Raw genomic sequence first — 21,647 nt, 5'->3', positions numbered from 1 at the left:
CCCCCTTGCCACCCCAAACAAACAAACAATAAAAAAACTGAAGCTTTATCTGTTCTTATTACTTTCATCTGAACTTAAAGTCCATCTTTCAATTGTTTCAACACAAGGAAATACTGAACATGGTCATGGAGAAGGATAGCAATAAAAACATTTTCTGCAATTTTTTAGGGAGATCCTCTAGACATCTCATGCTAGAAAAAATATATGTTTTTAGAAACAGAGCATGCAGTGCAGATATAGGGATGTAAAACAAAAAGACTGATGGAGAAAGATGCAGAAAGAGAGAGGCCTTCATGCATGAATGGTGGCTCAGGGACATTCCTGCAAAATGCAGGTTTAAACATGGTCTCAACAGACTATGGACGCCACACAACTGCCATATGATAACCTTTAAGTGCAATCCTATGACAAAGTCTTGTTGTACTCACCTGACGATAAAGTCGAACTCAGAGCCTGCGAGCATTAAGACACCCAGTAAAGTGGAGAAGGCGCCATCCAGCACCGGAGCAAACATGTGCTCTAGTGCCAGCACTGCCCGTTTGTGACGATCCCCTATAGCTGTCAGGAATGCCTAAAATACAGACAAACATACAGTTCAAATCTTTTCTGCGGGGGGTAGGGTCACTTAAATAAGGCACATCTCTTTAGATATCAAGTATTGTCAATAATTTACACGACAGTGAGATTTATTCTAATTTTGTTTTGTTTCCATGATGATAATGATGATAACATAAATAAATAAAACAGCAATACATAGTGAGAGCCATTACCCATAAATGGAGAAAACATAAAACAGTGGTGATCCTTCACAGATGTGTCTACACTGTCAAAATTGCTCTAAGAAAATCCAAAAAGTAGATTATTTTCATTATCTGGTTTGTATTCCCAAATTAAATTCAGTCCTTATATTAGAAAACTTTTTAAAACTGTGAGAACTCTGAACTTTGGTAGTTTTATGCATTTGTCTTTCATAAATGCATAACCTTGCACCCCTGAGAGGTTTCATTAGATTCATTGAGAGATTTCATTATTAGTGAAATAATTTCAAAGCCACCCATAAAAGGAGTAATAGAACTTTAAAAAGACATTCCAATTCAGTAGGAAACATAACATCCTTTGCACAATCATCTCTCATTTAAAGGACCCCAGATTTGAAATAGTCAGTAATCAAACAATTATCATTAGTGCTTTTACATCTCTTGTGAAAAGAACAGCTCAAAACTACAGTTTAGAATTATGAACAAATGTACATAATTCCTCACCACAACTCTGTCAAAATAGGTTGACTCAGACCTTGTGTTGACTTTGACGCAAGTTTTATCACACCTCTATGTTAATGAAAGTTCATTTCGGGACTTCGGATGAAGTATGTGGGAGCTTTTAGTCTTTGACTAAGATGCCTATAGACAGGACAACAGTTTCTTTTAAATGTAACACTGTTTCATATCTTGTCCCTGTTCAAATAAATTTTAAATTATAAATAGACAGCAGATGCTGCGGCACAACCAGTTACGAGGTTTAGGAAGGAACAACTTTTTTGTATCATGCCGTGTTAGTTTGGACAGCCTTTTTCCCTAATAACCTAAGTCACAAAAATCAAAACAGAAGCATAGCAGAACTGGTGTTGAAAAGAGTATGCTTTCATTGGCCTACCAGAGCTACATGGACTGTAAACTCCACGCCAATGCCCACCGAGGCAATGAGAATGACCACAGGGACGGCGCTCAGCTTGATTGCCATCAGTCCCATGAAGCCAAAAAGCTCCACAGTCATGAGAGAGAGCACAAGCACCTGAGGATGAAAAAGAGCTTTCTGTCAGACAGAAATGTGGGTTCACTTAAAAAGAGACATTTAACATACAGTTCAGGGAAAAAACTATTTCTAATCTTCTCCAAAGTTTCAAAATACATCTCATATCTTCTGAAGTTGCATACAACAATACATCAATATTTCAAAAATAAAATGAAGAATGGTCAGCTGGATGGTCTGGAAACAGTTCAGTTCAGTTTTATACATATCGCAAGGGGAAACTGGTTTGCAGGAAGCATCAGAAAAACAATAAAGCAGAACTATCCCAAAAGACATCACATTCATTCTCTTAGTACTACACAAATGCACAAATTGGGAGAAATAACTTAAGCCCTAGTGCCTTAAAGTGCAATGTGCTCCCAAACAGAGTTACAATGCAATTTTCCTAAGCAACTTAGCTCTAAATTTGTTTATTTTGTATTTTGTATGACAAAAGCAACAAGGACACAGTTATAATACTGAAAGGGTAAGAAGAAATTTTACTCAACTTACTAAGTCATAAAACTAAATGTATAGTACATCATCACTTCAGACACGAGCTGTGTGATTTTACAAATATTTCATGTTGGAGTTCAGTAAACAAACACACTACAATTTACACATTGCTGAGAACGTCTACATTTAAGGCTTACTATGAATTTATCACAGCTGTCTTTGCAATGGAAGGATGGACTGGTGGGTGGAGAACACATGGAGAAAATCAAATATCCACACCCACCCAAATCAGGTCTTCTGGGTAGATGACCTTGAAATTAACAGTTGATCTAAACTCTGACTGTACTCAGCAGGCAGCAAGACATCAGAATGTGAGCAAAATGTGTGTAACTCTGTGTGGAGAGTGGATTTTCCCGGGCAAAGCAGGACAGGGCACTAACTGAGAGTAAATACCATTATCAGCTGACAGGTGTCAGGTTACGCGAGACCTAAATCCTTTGAAGAGGCCCAGTGTGGGCAGGGGATGGAGCTCTGTGCACGAGTGTCCACTAGAGGTAATTTTTGTGGCTGTCACGGTCTAAGATGTATTTGTATGAATGAAATCTGCTAACAAGTGGACAAAAATACTAAGTAAACATTACCTCAAGATGAAATTCAGGTCTCATTTTGAATCTTAAGAATGATCAAATTTCTACTATTTGTTATATAAACAATGGTATCAAAAGCTTGGATTCTTTGTCTAAACGCCTGAGGAAATGCAAAATGGAAATGGAAATACAGAATGCAAATCATATTTGATGATTATTATAGCACCAACATTAAGTTGATCAAATATAATCTGTATATGGAGACAATGCAGTGTTAAGCAACTAGCTATAAGCTTGTAGAGCTAGTTGTTTGTTTCTTGATGCCTCTCTGTAACAAACCTTTTGATGTTGCTAGTAAAGCCTGACAGATGACCATGGATCCCCCTCCTACCTTGTTTTAATGCCTCAGGTGGCCTAGCAACTGCCTGTAATAAAGTGCAACGCAGCAGAGAGAATAACCAGAGTGATCTGTATGAGTGTTTCTGTGTGAATTAAGTACCTGGAAGTTTATACATTATACATTGTATAAATGCACCCTATTTGCTTGCCTGTGTCCATGGAAACTTCATGGGTGAGACAATTAGTAAAAGACAAGGGCAGAGGATGGAAAACACAGGACAAAGACTACTTTTTATGAGGGTCAGAGTGGAAACTAGCTGCTGGAGAAATTTTAGAGTTCTTTCAACATTTATTTCAGCATTGATGTCTGGGAGTGTCAGACTAGACTAAACACAGTGGCCCAACAAAACAGCACAAGATAAACACTGGTGAGGGGCCCATGATATCACACAGCATCCCTTCTTTTTTTAAACTTTTTTATCATCATACTCTCAAAGCAGTTTTATTTTCAGAATGGGTTTTTTTGTTTGTTTTTTTACTTATCGAAAAAAACAAAACAAAACAAAAAAAAGATTAGAGGTGCACCGGGAATTGGAAGATTTTTAGCTTAATTGATCCTTCTTGACTGGACATTGTCTAAGTGATGAAAAGCTGTTGTAACACCAATAATGGTCTTTGGTGTGAAATTACTATTCAGAGTACAGGATTCAAAGAGTCCAATTCTCAGAATCTGTTAGGTGTGAAAAAATGAAGTCAGAGAAAGCACAGCAATGTAAGAGGCCATTAAAAAAGGAAATAGAATTTTCTACATGTTAAGACATATTTGCAACTCATTTTGGCAATGTTCTTTTAGCAAAACTACCTGCACTAGTTGCAATGACTGCCAGTATAAAATGCTAAATAGATTTTAAGATAACAAAAGCTTTTTTCTTCAATACTTGATTTCATTTTTTTTATTAACACTTACTATGATGCCAGCGGTCCACGGGTTGAGAAGAAACAGGGCACAGACTAGAAAGGTGCAGGCAAGCACAACACTGATGGAAAGGAGAAGCCAGTGCCGCAGACTGACGTACTGCTCCCAGAAGAGGAAAGGGTAGCCGTTGGGGTAGGAGGGCAGGCCTTGTCGGCTGTAGTTGTTGCAGATTGCTCGCACACTCTCGATGGCCTCCACAAACTGCGGGGTCTCTCGGAGCCCGTTGAGGTAGAAGGGGAACTGTGCGTATTCGATGGGCTCGGCAGCGGGAACTGAACGGAGAAGAAGTGAGAGGAAGATTCATTTACTTTCTATGGATATGTACTGATCTTGGTTTAAATTCTTTATAACAATGTGGATAAATTTTAACTTGAGGAACTAAATGCTGCTGGGTACTAAGGGGAAAGACCACTGCTAAAACAACAGTGGGAAGAATAACCTTTGCAGATAATACAAATCTGTCCTGTTTAGGCTCTGGTAACAATTTAATAAATCCACAGTGATCATTTAAGACAGTTCATCTACACCATGCTGTGGTCTATCTATCCTAAATTCAGCTTTATTCAAGGCATAGTTACATCTGTGGGTGACTGTGTTTGTGCTTATGTGGAGGTGGGGTGCAGAGGTGCGTTAAACAGAGCTCCATTGACTCGAACATGGCCAGACTGAAGCCAAGTCTGCCTAATGAGGGCCTATCAGTTCCAGACACAGCAGACTGTCAGAACTAAGGTTGATTCACCGTAATTACAATGTCAGGATCATTGCCATTACCACACCCTAAACACAGCACCACCACATAAAGAATAATATAAATGCACAAACACGTATAGCTGCCTGTCACTCAGCAATGAAGTCATACTTGCTGAAAAACAGTTTTTATTCAGATTCATGCTGTCACGTCTTTGGTGCATATGGCAGTTTCAAAAATAACTATTTAAAGGATTACTCAGCAGCTGCATGTCTGTATACAGTGCCTTTTAATAGTATTGATACATCCGTTCTACATTTTCACATTTTGTCATGTTGTAACTACAAAACTACATTTTTGTTTAAACTGTAAAATGGAAGGAAAGCAATACACTGGTTTTCCATTTTTTCAGGGGAAGTTTTTTTCAAAGACACACATACATTATCCCTGAGGTGGCACATATTATTGGCAGCATCAATGGGTGGGAACAAGATTATGATAGTCAGAGTTGATGAGAAGAAGGGTGAAGCTAAATACATAGTAATCCTGGAAGAAAACCTGAGCAGAAGTCACGGTCCAGCAGTAACACACTAAAAATACAGCCAGAGCTACAACGGCATGGTTTTAGACCACAGGTTCTCGTGGTTGGAATAGCCTAGTCAAAGTCCAAAACTAAACCCAACTGAGAGTCTTTGTCTAATCCTGAAATTGTAATTGCAGCAAGAAATTCAAAACACTTAGCAGCATAAATCTACCCTGGTGGATCACACTGTAAAGAACCTAATCCAATAACATTATCCCAGTCCCAAACTTCCTACAAGTTCTCCAGTCATTCATCCCATCCAAACTCAGGTTCTCCTAAATTCAAATAAGAGCATACTGTAGTTTTATGTGATTTTCAGTCTGTTTGTGGTAAAGAAATGAGAGCAGGTTGTGTGGCATGATTAGGGTCACTGAGTTTTAATAAAGTGTGTGTGAGTGTGCTTGCAAGAGCCCCAGGGTAGCCAGGATTATACCACTGAACCACAGGAACAACACTGAGTTGTGTCCCAGCTCTCAGCTTTGCAACCTGAGCTCATGCAAGTGCACACTCTGGCCTGGTCCAGCAAAGTCTATTACCTCATTTTGAGCTTAGAGATGGACACAAAGCAATAAGTCAGACCACAAGAGGTAAACACAACTCAGAGCGTGGTAGCACGTTACCAGCAAAAGCTAGTGTTGAGACACTGCATTGCACTGCAAGGCCGTCCTGTGTGTTGACTTACTGCTGAGACGTGTCTCGGGCATGGAGTCAGTCCGGTCGTGGAGCCACTCAGGAGGGTGTGGACGGATGTTTGCTTGTGAGGCAGCATAAGCGACGGGATCATTGCTGACCCAGGCGGTTAGGTAGATGTAAAAAGCCCCAGGATTGATGATCCCATCTGCATCCACGAGTCTCTGTCGAGTCAGCTACAAAACCCACAGAAAGGGATGGATTAATGACAGCAACCATTGCTAATACACACTTAACAATATGGTCTGCTGACAGGTCTTTCATTAAAATGTACACGCACTTGAAGGTTATTTTCATTTATGTTGGGCTGAAAACTGTAGTCTGAACTGTAATTAGCCTTTAGAAATAAGAAAAAAGACTTTAACATTCAGTAAAGATTGTGGTGCTGCAGCTGTTTTTGCCACGATTCTGTGAAAATCAACTATGTTTTACCATAACATTCTACAGGTGAGCAGACTGCAGAAATGTTTCCTTTTACACATGGATGAGTGCAAGAGAATGAAACTCCATTCAAAAACAGGAGGCAAATATTAGCCCCGCTCTCTCTCCATTTCCAACCAAAGAAAAATCAACAAGTCAAACACTGGTTACCTTCTCTGGAAATTCCTGTATTTCTGATCACAGCTTCCCAGAATCATCATGCTACATTAAAACATGGAAAATGTTGAATCAGCTTCTCCCTTTATATACAGCAGATACTGGCTGGTCTACCTCAGGCCATATGTTCTGACCACTCTGAATAAACGTCTAAAAGTAACTTTTGGAACACTCTCATACCAAGAGCTTTGGGCTGCTAAGGAAGAATTAACACTGAGTCTTTATAGACATAAATGTGGAAGGACTTTTGTAGTTATTGGTGAAAAGAAAATTAGGTGTCAATTTTACTGCAAACAGTTTTACACGACTTGTCCATATTCACGGTTATTCCTTCAAACACCACCCATATTTTATGTCTCTGTCTGGAGTGTTTCTTTCAAAACTGATAAATGTATTTAAGAATAGAATGACTGTCATGTATACAAGCCCCCAACATATGTAAATAAGTAAAACTTTACTTATGTAGCACATTTCAAGATCACAAAGTGTTTTACAAGACTTGTTAAACAAAAGCAGATTCAAAAAGATAGGTTTTTAAATGACTTTTAAAGAAAGCCACAGTCTGCTTAACTTAGTGCCCAAGGAAAGGAGTTCCAGAGTATTGGAACCACTGACAAAAAGGCTTTGTCTCCCTTTATTTTCAGTTTAGTACTATTAGTATGCACTGATCTCATGGAACTGGGGATATATGGGTGCAGTAGTGCTCTACTATAACCTGGTGTCTGCCCATGCAGAGCTCTCCATGTTAAAACAAGAATCTTGAAATGTGCTCTAAAGTAAACTGGGAGCCAGTGCAGTTGCATTAGCAGAAAAATAAAATGTGAGGATTTGGATGATGTGTGGATATTAGAATAAAATACTGCTTTTTTAGTCAAACCAAGAAGTTGTAGCTTGAACTGCCTGGGCCACAAGTGTCAAACTCCAGTCCTGGAGTGCCACTGCCCTGCAACTTTTAGATGTATGCTGCACCACACCTGAATAGAATAATTAGGTAATTAGCAGGACTCTGGAGAACTTATCTACACAAGAAGAAAGTAATTAAGCCATTTCATTCCACTGTTTTGTACCTGTGGCACATCTAAAAATTGCAGGATAGTGGCCCTTGAGGACTGGAGTTTGACACCCCTGGCCTGGGCCATATTTGAAACATCTTCTTCTTTTTAAATCAGCATAACTTGGTACTAACAGTCCTTATACCAAAAAAGTGCTGTAAAAAACAGCACACAAAATTTCTTCTTTGTATTTTTCAAATGTATTTATTTTTTTTCTTTGCAAAACAATGAAACTTAAAGTTTATACTCTGGATAATTGCTCTGTCTGCAGAAAATCAGAATTGAACAAATAAAACTAATGCCTAAATTTGTCATGCAAAATTGCGACTCTAAGCTTCTCTAAGGGGAGAGTTACACAACCTGGCATTCATCCATTATGAACCAGAAATGCAAACTGTTTATGTAGTTTTTTTGTGATAGCTTCAACTGATATTTAATTTAAACAGCTGTATTGAGGACATGAATAGCGCTCTCACTTAAGGTTGCTAATTTAGCCCTCGTATGGTGAAGCAAAGAAGCGTAGTCTAGCATCGCTACCTCCTGAGAGGTAAAACCATTACTGTATAGTTCTGCCATTCTGCCTTCTAGGAACCATAAATCTATCTTTCACAGAGGCTGGGAGAGCTTTCAGGGGTCGAGTTGGACTCACCGGGTTACGTATATGAAGAAAGGATTTGGATTTTTTTTTTCTCCTCACATTTTGTGATGGTGGTGGAGGGGGTTAGCGAGAGAAAAATTGCTTGAGTTAGCGTAACAATAAAAAAAATTGGCTGGAGTCCCTGGGCGCGTCTGTGTGCAGTTAACCTGGTTGTTAACACTGAAGGAAATGCCACCCAGCAAATGGAGTAGAGCTATAAAAATAACACAACATCTGTACAAATGTTGCTCACACTTGGTTCTCCTGACCCCTATGGGTACCCAGAATGCCTGGCGCCACAGATTCAATCGGCCCTAAAAAGAAAAGAGCTCTTGATAGTGTCAGCCTTGTCTTTTCTTCAGACTTTCAGTCTTTTCACCTCCTCCTTTGTCTGCGTGCTCTCCCTCGTCTGGATTCACTCCGCGAAATGTCTCCTTTCTGTCACATTGCTTTCAAACCAAGCACACCAGGACTGAATAATCACCAAGAAAAAAGATAAATTGGAGGGCAGAGATAAAAGTTCTTCTGCATAGGACTGTAAAGTGACAAATAAAAATGAAATAGTTGGTGAAGATCTGCTCCTCTGTTTTAGACACAGGAAAAAAACTACTGCAATATGATAACACAGTGCTGGCCCAAATAAACAAGTGTTTCATCCCATCTCAAAGAAGGAGTACACTGGAAAGTAGCACAGAGGGCAGAGGTTTGTGAAGGTAATCCTCAGAGACGGAGCAGGAGTGAGAGCTGAAATCCAGTGGATCTGGATTGAATTTAACAGCGGAATAGGCAACAATTGCATGTCTTCAAGCTGTCACGGGAAGTACAGGCAACTCTGCCGGCGGCCCCTCGCAACTCAGAACAAGTACAATTCCCTCACAGGCAGAGGAAGTGATGTCACAAGGTTGCTAACCAGAGCTGCTTTTGCTTTCTGTGAGCTAGAAGAAGTAAATCCACCGTAATCTAAACACTACAAGATCATTCTCAAAGCAACGCTCTTTAGAGTGGACGATGTTACTGAACATGAGTAAGGAGTTTAGAAATATAGAAGTACTTTATTCAAATAAAAGCAGAGGAACCACAAGAATTCAAGAAGTGACTTAAAAGGAAACTATATTTTCTACAACATGCTGAGAAAAGACAGCGGTCCATTCTGGCTGTAAAAGAGCAAGAGAGAACATGACTATCAGCAGATAACAGGAAGATGCTCTCTTATTTGTCCTCCTGGGGGCCCTCTTCTGGCATAGGAAATGCTGGATGTGGAAATATTTGCACTCTGTTGGAAAATCCTGAATTAAGGTAAGGGTACTGACATCACTATTTCTTTATAGGCAACGCACATCGGAGACAGCTGCTTTACAGTTAGCAAAAATAGTCACTAATATACGATGAAACATTTTTAACACTTACAGTACTACTCTCTCCAGTCCTACTGCCTGTCAGAAAAGATGTTATGAATTTTGTTGAGTCCAGTTAATAGTATAAAAAAAAATCATTATTGTTAACATTCTTTTCAAAAATTCATAGATGCGAAAGTTGCCACATAATTCTGATTGCTGTATTTTTACACAGGATGCTGCCGTGTATATTAGACTCGACATAAATGAGCTCAGTGTTGAAAAGAAAATGGATTGTTTTGTGTCTGAGGTTCACAGGAGTCCTGGCCAAGAATTTTGTTTTTATATTTCTTCAGGTTCTTATCTCTGTTTTCACTCTTCTTGCCAAAGAACGCAGCAATGAATCTACATCTCTTGTTTTCATAAAGTGGTTAAAAAAAACTTTAAATTAAAAACACATACAACCCTCTGTTGTCTTGTTAAAGCTGTGCAAATTTCCTCAGCTCCAAAAACTCAATCTTTCCCCTTATTTCCTCCCATTTTTCTCCCACACTCTCTCTCATTATCAACGCATTGGTATCTTTCTGTTGACATAAACGAGACTTGATTTGATCTTTCGCAAATTTCCTTTCTAGACCTCCATCTGAGATCCAAGCTACTCACTGGGTTGACTTGAGTCCTAGTTAGATAACAACATCTCTCACAATGCCAGACTGGAGACAAGGCTACTTCCACAACTGAACTGGAAATTGTCGAATGATAACATCGTTTGTTTCATACTTTTCTAACAGCTTTCGAGTCAAGGTGAGGTGTAGATCTCAACCAAGTGCTGCGTAAGCAGGACCTCTCAAAAACAGAGTAATGGCCTTATCGTTGCTCTGCCAGCACTAATAATGAAATGCAGTGGGTGCTAAACTCAGACCACCAGACAGCAGAACGCAGCCTCTCTGTCCAACTGGTGTGCTAAGCTTTGAAAACAGAGGGAGCTAATAACACACAAGGGGGGAGCGACTCACTGTTCACTGATCTCACACATGCAGGAACTGAGAAATGATTCAAATGCAGAGTTATTTTTCATTTATTTTCTGAAACCAATGTTTCAGCAAATAAATGGACAAACAGTGAGTTGAGTCTCTTTGGAAACTATTTACATAGATCATATAATAAACTGATATTTAGGTTAGAGACTCAGCTCAACAAGATCTGCTGAATCTAAACTTGAAGTTTGCATACTCCAAAAAAATCTTATTTTATTTTCATAGCTGCAGGATACAGTAGTCCACAAGAGATAATCGACTCCCAGTAATCTGGTCCCATTGCTCTCCGTAAGCTTTTGTATCACTCCTTTGTATATCTGTTGTTAGCATGAAAGGAGCTTAGAGGCCATCCAAATGATTACAGGTTCATCTCAATAAATGACAATTTCATTCAGGAGTGAATTTATTTGATCAGGTAAGTTAATAAAAATAAAGGAGTTCCTATTGAGTAGGATAATCCCATTTTTGCAGAGAATATTGACATTGCGCCCCATGGCGCAATTGTTTCTTGCTTGGTCAAGTGACTGAACAGGAAAGGTTTAAATCCCCCACATACCTGGCTGAAGTTGATGGGTTTGTCCCTGCGTCCCGTCTGCACCAACAGTTTGTAAGCCAGGACGCCATCATCAGAACCATTCTTGTAGCTGTTGACGGTGATGTGGCCGGCCTCCCAGTCTTTGTCAAATGCCTGCTGGAGTCCTGTCAGGGAAACCAAGTCGAGACAGATTGGTTAGATTAGGATGTTTAAAAGGTTACATGCTCTGCTATCTTCAGTCTTCCTCTATATGACAATTACAAAGCACAAGTTCACAGGAAAACGGAAGACGTAATAACCCGACGCGGTAAAACAGAACATGACACAACTCTACAAGTTAACCTTAACCTCCATAACAAGCGTCATTGATTTCATATAACTCCATTTTCTACCACAAAGCAAGACTTCAAAAGCCTGAAATTTGCTGGCTTTAATTCATGGTGATCGTTAGGGGATATATCAGTAACATATGCCTCCTTTTCTATACTTCTCCCCTAATCCATATGTGTATCACTCCCCTCCTGTCTACTCTTCCCCCTCAAGGCCCATGCTGTGGTCCGTCTGTGGGAGATGTTGTTTTGGGTCTCTTTCCTTGGCCTGTCTGGCTCCAATTTGTCCCACCATTGCGGAGAGGAATATCAGACACGGCTCTCCCTTTCTCAGCACCCCCCACACACACTCTGTGTGGTTCTTCAGCCGATTCATATACAGACTCCCACAAGATGCCACTGCGTATCTTTTTTTATAAGATTACATGCTCGTGTATTTCTCGTGCCAATGCTGCATCGACTCCAAATTAAAAGTCATGTAAATATATGAACTATATTGCATAAGAACTAGGGTTCTTATTGCTGTTCTTATTTTTCATTCTATATTTCCATACAATTTAAGCCCCACCTTTCTAGGGTTGTTTGTCTTTTTTTAACAAATTGATAAAGAATTGGTATAAAAGCAAAAAGTTTATATTGAATTTATGGGAGATTCTTCTACACCAACCTGAATTCAAGTATAGAAAACGAAAAAACAACAAACTAAGCAAAACAGAGTGAATGGACCCGACTAACAGACAAGGATATAAAGAATAAGGTTTGGAAACCTGAAAAATAAACTCACATTTAAACCTTTTTATAATTTCTCAGGAACCTTGATTTCACTTTTAACTTTTAACATCAACTTTTCAGGTTGATGCTAAATCTTCTGCTTTTCAATTCTTAAAGCCCAGAATAAAAATATTGTCTTTAACATCTTCTCCATCAGCCTCCCTTATGGGATTTTAATCAGCCCCTATCGGTGTAAAGTTTAAAATGCTTCCTGCTTTTGAACCCTAGCCTAACGTCTTGTTTGCTGTGGATTCATGTCAAACAAAGAATAAAATGATGATCTCAAAACTTTTTCACAAGAAACTAAATCACTGCCATTCCTCTGCTATTCTCACGAAATGAATAAAAGTGTCAGTAACACGGCAGTTGGAATCACATTTTGAGTTAACTGAAACTGACACAGAGAGCAGTCGGCTTAACATCTGGCCGGAGTCCTGATTAGAAACCAGACTTAATTTCACCTTGCAGCCAGTCCCTGAAGAAGTGGAGCCACATGCGGGGAAGCTGGCCGTTGTCCTCCTTCAACACATAGCGAACGGTGTGGAACCTCTGGTGGAGCTGGTGCAAGAGCGGTTGGCTCTGGGCGTACTTGGCCCGCTGCGTCACCACGTACATGTTGTAGAATGAGAAGAACTTGAACTGAGCGCCGATGAAGTCGTACTCGCTGGTCTCTCTGGGCACTATGTCCGTCAGCTCCAGGCCGTCACGCACCTGGGTGGTCCCATATAGACTGATTCCCAGCAGGCCCAGGAATAGCATAATCACGACCACCTGGAATCAGAGGGATGGACACAAGGATGGATTGATCAAATGGCTGCATCTTGAGTCTTACGAGCCAAAGAGGAGTAGAAATATGAAAGGTTGATGCTTGATCTTAGAAGTATCTAAAAACCCGTGTTTTAATCAACAACGTTTGGTCATAGCAAGCCAAAATATAGTTCTTTGTAAAACTATCCACATTCTGCCATGTTAGAACCACATCCTTCAAAGTATTTTACAGATACACTACACAATAGATCAGTGCAAAATAATTCAGAAGAACTAAAAAGATGCTTGGTTCCCACATTTGTTTTAAAAATTATATTCAGCACATCTGTATTCAGCCCCCTTTACTCTGATAAAGCACCTTCAAAAGTTAACCAGTCCACTAGAGCGTAATGTCATAAAGCATTGTAAAGATCAACAAACACAGCTGACAGGCCATGGCATAGCAGAGTAATGTTTAAAGAAAAAAAAAAACTCTGTAGGGAACATACAGAAACATTTGGAGGAAGGTTCTATTGGTCTACATACATATGTGGCAGAAACCTAACACTGAACAACATCATAACTGTGAACATGGTGGTGGCAGCATCATCATCAGGGAAGCTTTTCAGAGTCAAAGAAAGATCCAAACAAACTCCAGCCCAAAAGCTAATTGAAAATCTGTGCCAAGAAGTGAAAGCCAGTGTTCACATCACCTCTGAGACCCATTGGCTCAGCTTGAATTGTTTTGCAAAGAACAGGTTGTAATTGATGTACGGACTGAACACAAACACATGTCACAATTTTGGGATTTTTATTTGTTAAACACTTGGAAAAATATATATCTGTTTACTTCTTCTTCACGTAGACATAATAATTTTTGTTGGTCAATCACATAAAATCCCTCCGTAATGTGTGCGTGGATACTTCTGCAGTTCATGGTATGTTGTGAAACACTTCATCAAGTAAAGGCCACAAGATGTACTTTAGCTGAGAAGAGTGGCCACCCAGACTGAGGTCAGAGTGTGCTGAGTGTGTATGACTCACAAAGGACATGACCACAACCTCCACCCCAGATTTCGTCCTGCTCAATTCACTCTGATTAACCCTCCCATTCAAATTAGCGCCCCAGTGACTCAGTGAAAAAAAACAAAATAAACAAAATAAAAACCACACCACTGTCCCACACAGACACATTAATTCTCTCTGTATTTTCATTTTCTAAAAAACATACGTATTAAGGAGCTAAACTGACCTTGGTGGTGGGTCGCAGAAGGAACGGCGCATAGTGCTTCTCAGCAAAAGAGGCCAAGGTCCAGCGGGAGCAGGAGGGCTCGAGGCAGTGCAGACCCATTGAGGCCTCTCCGATCTGAGACAGCAGGTCCCGCGTGGAGCTGTTGTTCTCTGGGCTATGGCTGGTCGTAGAGGCTGAGTCACCCTGAGGAACGGTGCAGGCGCCGGATGTGGGCGCTGGGCAGTGATGAGCGAAGGCCGCAGAGCCTGAGGAGCCCCCATTACCTCTGCTCCCACCGTGGTTGTTGCCGAGGTTGCTGCCTCGGCTGTTCATGCTGCTTCTGCTGACGTTGTTGTTGTTGTTGTTGTAGTAGTCACCGCTGTGGTTGCCCCTCGTCTGAACCGGGTTGATCGGCTGCACCGAGATCTGCGACCGGGGCTCGGCCGTGGTGTAGAAGGCCTGCGTGCGGGGGTCGTATTCTGTCCTGAGCTGCACTGTGGACTGCATGGTGATCTGGGTTTGCTGGGCGAAGCTGTGGCTGCTGTAGCTCGGTGGAGGCGTGTGATAGGAAGGAGGAGACGTGCGATACGACGGCGGAGGGCTGTAGTGTCCCGCATCTGCTCCGTCCAAGTACGCCTGAGGCTCGATTTGAATCACTCGATTGGCACATGGGCTGTGGAGGTAGACAGAGAAGCAGAAAAAACAAAGCCATGAACAGCTGTGAGATATATATATATATATATATATATAAAGAACTTCATGGGCAAATGAAACACACTGCTAGAACCTTCAATTTTGTAAAATAGAGCACAGCATTACATCTGTTAGAAATATTGTTCAGCCTTTTGGCATTTTGGATCTTCCTTTGCCAACATCATGAAATATAGTGGTAACAATGGAATTTAATAGCACAAGTACACATCTGCACAAACGCCGCGCCAACAAGCATGCCCAGGCTGGCAGGAAGACCGGTAGAGTCTAATAAAGACAGTGACAGATAAACACACAGCGAAACAACTGAGCAGCCAGACAGACACAGACAACTTTGGCTCTAATTAGGTTCTGCTTCAGAAGGATTATTATATGATAATTGGGAGATAATGTTGTCCTGAAGCTATTTATAAGAAGATAAAAGCACAGAGAAAAAAAATCATGAAAGGAAATAATACGAAAGCAATCACTCAGAAATGAAAAAACTGATTTCACCTGTAGAAGCAGCAGAAGATGTCAAAGCGCCTTTCTTCTCGTCTGTAGAGATCCATGCTGAGGATGGCAGGAAAAATGAGCAGCACCATGGCGAAGTTAAACACAACTACCACCGCAGCCTGCAAGACACAGAGAGGGAGCAATTTTATTCCCAAAGAGCTGGTAGAGTAACAGAGACACACAATCAAGTGCAAAAATACATGCGTTTGAAAAAGTATTCTTATCCTGTAAACCTTTAAACACTTGTATTTGCGCTTATTTACTCTAGAACTGCTAAATAAAAATAAAGGGGGATCAAATGCCTTCAGAAGCCCTTTATGAATCAGAGATACTCACAAGTGGATTTCAAAGTCAGTCCTCAAGAGTTTCAAGACTGAAGTAGATATTTTCTAATCTACTGCTAACCGTTCAGTCTGCCTCTATCACTGTATTCTTGTTAGTTCTGAGGTAAAATCCTTTTGGCATTGTAGATCTTCCTCTGCCAACATCATGAAATATAGTGGCTTGGTTTTGTCACATGAGCATCTGACAATTATCTTTATGTCAGGTAACCTGATATTCAACACGCAAAACACTTTGCAACCTTAGTTTATTCACTCAATTTAACAAGTTCCATAATCAACTTACAAACACATTGTCTTACCACACTTAACACAAATCATAACTGAAAGATAGCATTGAGTGAATCAGATCTCTGAAGAAGCTATTAAAAGCTTATAGAGAGAGCTGGGAACATACAATTTTATACATTAATTATAAAATTGATTAAGATTAACGGAGCAATGTTGTGCTTTTTCCAGGCACATAGTGGCATTTTATAGCATAACCAAGGATTAAAGGACTCCTCAAACACGAAACATGATTTTCCAAATACTATAAATATGCGCTTATGTTCAGAACAATAATAGAAATCGACAAATACCTATGGTTTTTATTTTATCTTTGCAATGATGTAGTTAATACATATCCAAGTTTGAGTTCAGGAAATGATAGTGAGTTACATGCAAGGAAACATTGTAAGAAAACCTGTTAGAGGCTGTAAGAGATTTGATACTGCAACCAAGGATCACCTTTCAGCAAGACGATACTAAATATACAACCAGAGCTACACTAGAATGGTGTAGAATAAAGTTTATTTATGTTAAAATAGCCATGTCAAAGTTCTAGAATGCTTAAAAGTTTGCGTCAATGGTTGTAAGTTTTATTTATATTCTTTCTTCTTGACAATTATGGCAAACTTTATGTTGGTCTATCATGTCAAATTTTTGTGAAGTACATAGAGATCTGTGGCTTTAACAAGATAAAATGTGAAAAAGGGATGTGAATACTTTAGCAAAACACTAAGTATTTCTTCCAAAGAATCTAACTTTTACAATCCAAGACATGAAGTCCAAAACTGTAAAAACAACTATGAAGATGAATGGCCAGGAAAAGAAAGAAGACCGGCGTGGCTTTCAAACAGATAAAAATAAAATTTGCAAACGTAAAAGGAAAAAACTGCCTTTCAACACATTTTTAGTCTCTTTCAAGACTGAAACAGAGACTGTGCAGGGAGAAACAAAAAGGGGGAAAAAAGGTAAGGCATGTGTGTATGTGTAAAAGAAGCCAGTACAATGTTGTGGTTAAGTATTTGAAGGTGGTGCACTGGAGCAGAGGCTGGGGGTTGGGTCCCTGCCCAGAACACAATCTGGATATTGCGTAGTTGCCAGACCACTACACACACACACACCCACATGCGCACGCACGCACACAATCGCATGTGTGTGCCAGACCACCCAAGAAGCCAGAGGCCCGCAGGCTCTGAAGTGATGAGCAGGCACTGCGGCTGCACAGACAACACTCACACAAAAATGCACATAAACACACACGTATCTTGAGCAGCGAAACTGTACAGCCTCCCACTTAAACCACACCTTAACACCAACCAGACACACACATTAAAACACACTTTCTTACTGGGTCAATGGGAGTGAAACCATGTCATAGTTTTTGTGTGTATTTTATTCGATCCTGAAGGGAGGAAGTGAAGTAAGAAGGGGATAGATGATAAATCAATCAACCACAGGAAGCATTTAATGCTGATAAAGAGGCACGGGTAAAGAAAAAAACACATCTTTGCCAGTAAAAAGCAAGAACTTTCATATTCTTTCAATGAGTTTGTGCTCTACTATACACAAAACCACAAGTATAAAGTATGCATGGCATGCGAATGTGTGTGTGGTACATAAGCGTACAAAATGAGGCGGCATGGATTAGACCCACGGGGTAAATGGATCATGTTTGACAGACCTGCTGTACTAAAGCCATCTATCCACACATGCTAATATCGTACTCAACGTGGCGACATCTTACCTCACTTGGCTGAGTGCATACGTGTGTGAGAAACGGAGTTTGAGCCCGAGAGGAGGAGAGCTGAGAAAGACGATCACTTTGGTCAACTTCGGCAGTAAAATCTGTCACTTACGTAACTGGGAATAATTGAGCACATATGTATTTTTTTCCTTCCTCTGTCTCAAAAAGAATTTTAGTTTGAATGTTACATTGTAGTCAAAGGACATAAATGGTTTTTTTCTATGTAAAACAAACAAAGCAAAAATGAATCTTGTTGGATTTCTACTAAGTTTTTAAAGGATTTCCAACTGCACAATTCCATTTTTTGTTTTGAATGCAAGCTCCACCTAAATTAAATTTAACAATAAAGCTAAACTCCTCTGAAAACCCAGACATCCCGAGCAGGTTCTGGTTCTCCTTACAAGGCCTCACCCCAAAACCAACGTCTTGTGTTTTGGTAAATCTGTACAGGTTGACAAGGTGCTTCAAGAGAAGTCAAAGATCTTAGAAACTATTTGTTATTTTCTACAATATGTATGCAATTTATTCAGGCTGAAAGAGAGCAAAGCTTTCAGCAGATAATAGGAAATCTGACCACTTTACAGTAAACTTGCGCTATTTCATCCATTTGAATGAAAAGAAAGGCAAAACAACAGGCAGAACAGAAGGCAACTTTAGCGTCATAAGACAGATGTCTTGTACAGGCACATATTTCTTCAGGTTAGAAAGTCTTTGTATTGTGTATGTTTCTTTATTCTGCCAAAGTCCTTTGATTAAAAATGATTTGAAATGGTGGAACTATTTTTCTTACTCATTTTGCAAAACAAAGTTATTGTAACTGCAACTAGATAGTACATTGCGATTTTTCACCTTGATCAGAAATATTGCCACAATGTCCAATAGGACGATTTTGTGCAACAAGATCTGGTTGCAACAAAAATGAAAAGAGTAAAATATTTTTATGCCAAAAGTTAATAAAAGTCCTAGTTTTTGCAAAGTAACAATTCATAATAGACCTATCACATTGACACTACTGGCTCGTAGCCAGTATTATACTACTGACCAAACAACAAGCTGCTACCTGTTTTTAAAACATGTTTCAATTACTCTTACTCTACTACTGGGAAGATTATACCTTTCAAAATGCAATCATCAATAGTTTCATCTCTTTTTCCCTTTGTATAACCATGACTGGGAGCATTCACAAGTCTGTGATTATTGGAGGCATTTTGTCAGACACCGCTCTGGTGACGTCTATAATTACTGACAGATGTTAGAGAAGTCAGAGCTCCCCTCTGGTTCTCTCAGTGTTAGTGTGGGAACACACACACACACACACACACCCACACACGTACACCAGACAGTCTGTTGCTTTTCAAACCTCCCACACAGACAATACGAGCCTCTGCTCAGCTCTCGCACACAGAAAACCAACACAAGGCGATCCAAGAACACCCATTCGCACATGCAATCAGATTCAGTTACACGGACCTCGGCCGCAATCTGGACAGAGACCGGGACCACCGCTTGACAGAGAAAGAAAGGAGGGAGAAGAGCGGGTGGATTTAAGTGGAAAATACATAACTGCCTTCAGTTTGATGAATGAAATCAATAAAGCGACAATCTGGAGGCAATGACTACTGTAGCATGAATTTTGGTTGCAGAGATCTCACACACAGATTTTCACACTTGAGGCTTTGAGCATACCTGCAAAGAAAAAGCTCGAAGTGCTGGGATGGGGATGAGGGCTGCCATGAAGAAGGCTGTGACGTTGCTGATGGAGGTGAGAGCCACGCTGGCCCCAGTCCTCTTCAGACACTCCCCAGTGCGGTCCTGACGGAGACAGAAAGAGCAAAGCAAATGGGGGGGAAAAGCTATTAAACTTCTGATCAGTTCTCAGCCAGAAGCAGATGTGTAATGCAGCGGATTATGAACAATTATTTTAAAACCAGCATGACTGAAAGTGATTGGGAAGCTTTTTGAAGCCTTGAAGTGCTTAGGAAAACTCTCCCGGGGCTGTCTGCCTCACTTTAAGGTGCAAAAGGAAAAGCAGAAATTTTCACTTCTCGCAGAAAACACACACAAAACAAAGAGTAATACACATTCAAACAGCCCTGTATGTTTTGTTTCTGTAACCGTGTGATGATATGGGGACGTGCGGGACCACACATGGAGCATCTGCAGGCGTGTCCGTCCTTGTGTGTGTGTGTGTTTATGTGTATCAGACAGCAGAGATCAAGTTCAGCTCTGTTTAGTTTTCATCTCAGTCACACAAAGGAAGCTAGAGGGGGGATGAGGGAGTGGAGAGCTGGAAGGGGAGGAAAGCAGTGGAAAACAAAAACAAGCAAATACATGTCTGGAGATGAACTGTTCAAAATCCAAACAATTACGTCCCATGTGAAGATGAAGAGATATACACTGCATGTTACAATCTGCGTTTGAAATCATTATATGCATACAAAGTACTTTTCGTATGGAAAGAAAAACACACAATTTGTGTATGCTTACACTAAAATGATAACACAAGAGCTTAAATTGTGGCAAAGGAACACAGACATCAAAAAAAGAGTAGAGATTGCTTGACAAGCAGTGAGAAAAATCCTTCTTCTAATACGGAGCATTGCTTAGATAAGTGGGCTAAGTATGTGGCACATGAGCTGTGCGATGTTACTTCACAGGCACAGACAGGCTTTCACACATTCCTCCGCAGTGAAGATAAGACATGAAAGGAGCTGGACCAGCGTAACTGTGGATGTTTGCCTCACCTCAAACGGTATCCTCTTGTTCTGTCCGGTCTCACTGAAGGCATGGGCGAGGAGGAAGACATCATCCACTCCAACTCCCAGAGCCAGGAAGGGAAGAACCTGCAAATGGCAACCAACAAATATGAACTGCTGAGAATCTATTTCAGCTTTGATGTTACAAGACAGGTGATGATATTGAGAAGCTAGCCTTTAAAGATTTGAGATTTAAACCAGATTTTATTTTACCTGTTAGAAATACTAAATCTAGTAAACATTTATTCAGTTACTTGAAAAAGCTGTCAGAATACGATTGCTCGGGAGGGATTGCTGCAAAATGAACAACTCCAGCAATCCACCGTCATTCTTTAGAATTAGATACCTTTCACCAGTTGGTATTATTAAGGGAATTTAACGCAATAATAGTATAACTAGGATCAAATTAGAATACACATAGTTGAATGCAAATATGCTTGAGTTGGATTATTTGGTTCACTTATATATTTCTGGGTATGAACTGCACTTGTTTAAGTGCCTTGTTAGAGTATTTATTGTGAATTGGAGATGTATTGAATTGAATTGTATTGAATAGAATTGAATTGAATTTAACTGAATTGAACACAAAAGGCATAACAGGACGATGGTGGCAACAGAAGTAGGAGTTCGTCCCGCAATCAGCAATCAGTTTTTGGCATCCTTTCACAAGCTTTACTTATTGGTTTATTACTTTATTTTTTGGGTTTGTAGGGCACCTTGCTCACATGCACCTTTTCAGGTGTGCCCACAGTTTAATGGGACTGAGATCAGGAATTAGTGATGGTCAATGACTTTGCTGTTTTTAATACCCTATATAACTAATAACTGACTTTCTGCTTGTGCATTTGGAAGACCAATTTATTGGTGTTTGCAGGCTTACAGGTTTTCCCTTTTCTTTCACGGTAACAAGGATTGAACCAGGTCCTCTTTCTGCTTTTTTCCCATTAATAAAACCT

The 21,647-nt window shown here is 40.1% G+C and overlaps 1 protein-coding gene across 1 annotated transcript in view; it reads right to left on the bottom strand.

Moving 5' to 3' along the window:
• ptch1 (patched 1) overlaps positions 1-21,647 on the bottom strand; it is a 72,386-nt gene that overhangs the window by 10,162 nt on the left and 40,577 nt on the right. Inside the window, exons 11-20 of the mRNA XM_032578758.1 lie at positions 20,680-20,778; positions 19,622-19,747; positions 15,584-15,702; positions 14,399-15,050; positions 12,861-13,170; positions 11,321-11,463; positions 6,100-6,283; positions 4,138-4,418; positions 1,654-1,791; positions 429-571 (exon numbers count right to left, since the gene is read on the bottom strand). Of these exons, the coding sequence (XP_032434649.1) occupies positions 429-571; positions 1,654-1,791; positions 4,138-4,418; positions 6,100-6,283; positions 11,321-11,463; positions 12,861-13,170; positions 14,399-15,050; positions 15,584-15,702; positions 19,622-19,747; positions 20,680-20,778 (2,195 nt within the window). The remainder of the gene's footprint in view (positions 1-428; positions 572-1,653; positions 1,792-4,137; positions 4,419-6,099; positions 6,284-11,320; positions 11,464-12,860; positions 13,171-14,398; positions 15,051-15,583; positions 15,703-19,621; positions 19,748-20,679; positions 20,779-21,647) is intronic.

Source organism: Xiphophorus hellerii, chromosome 12 (assembly GCF_003331165.1).
Source record: "Xiphophorus hellerii strain 12219 chromosome 12, Xiphophorus_hellerii-4.1, whole genome shotgun sequence".
Taxonomy (NCBI): domain Eukaryota; kingdom Metazoa; phylum Chordata; class Actinopteri; order Cyprinodontiformes; family Poeciliidae; genus Xiphophorus; species Xiphophorus hellerii.
This window is presented reverse-complemented; position numbering and strand designations above follow the sequence as displayed.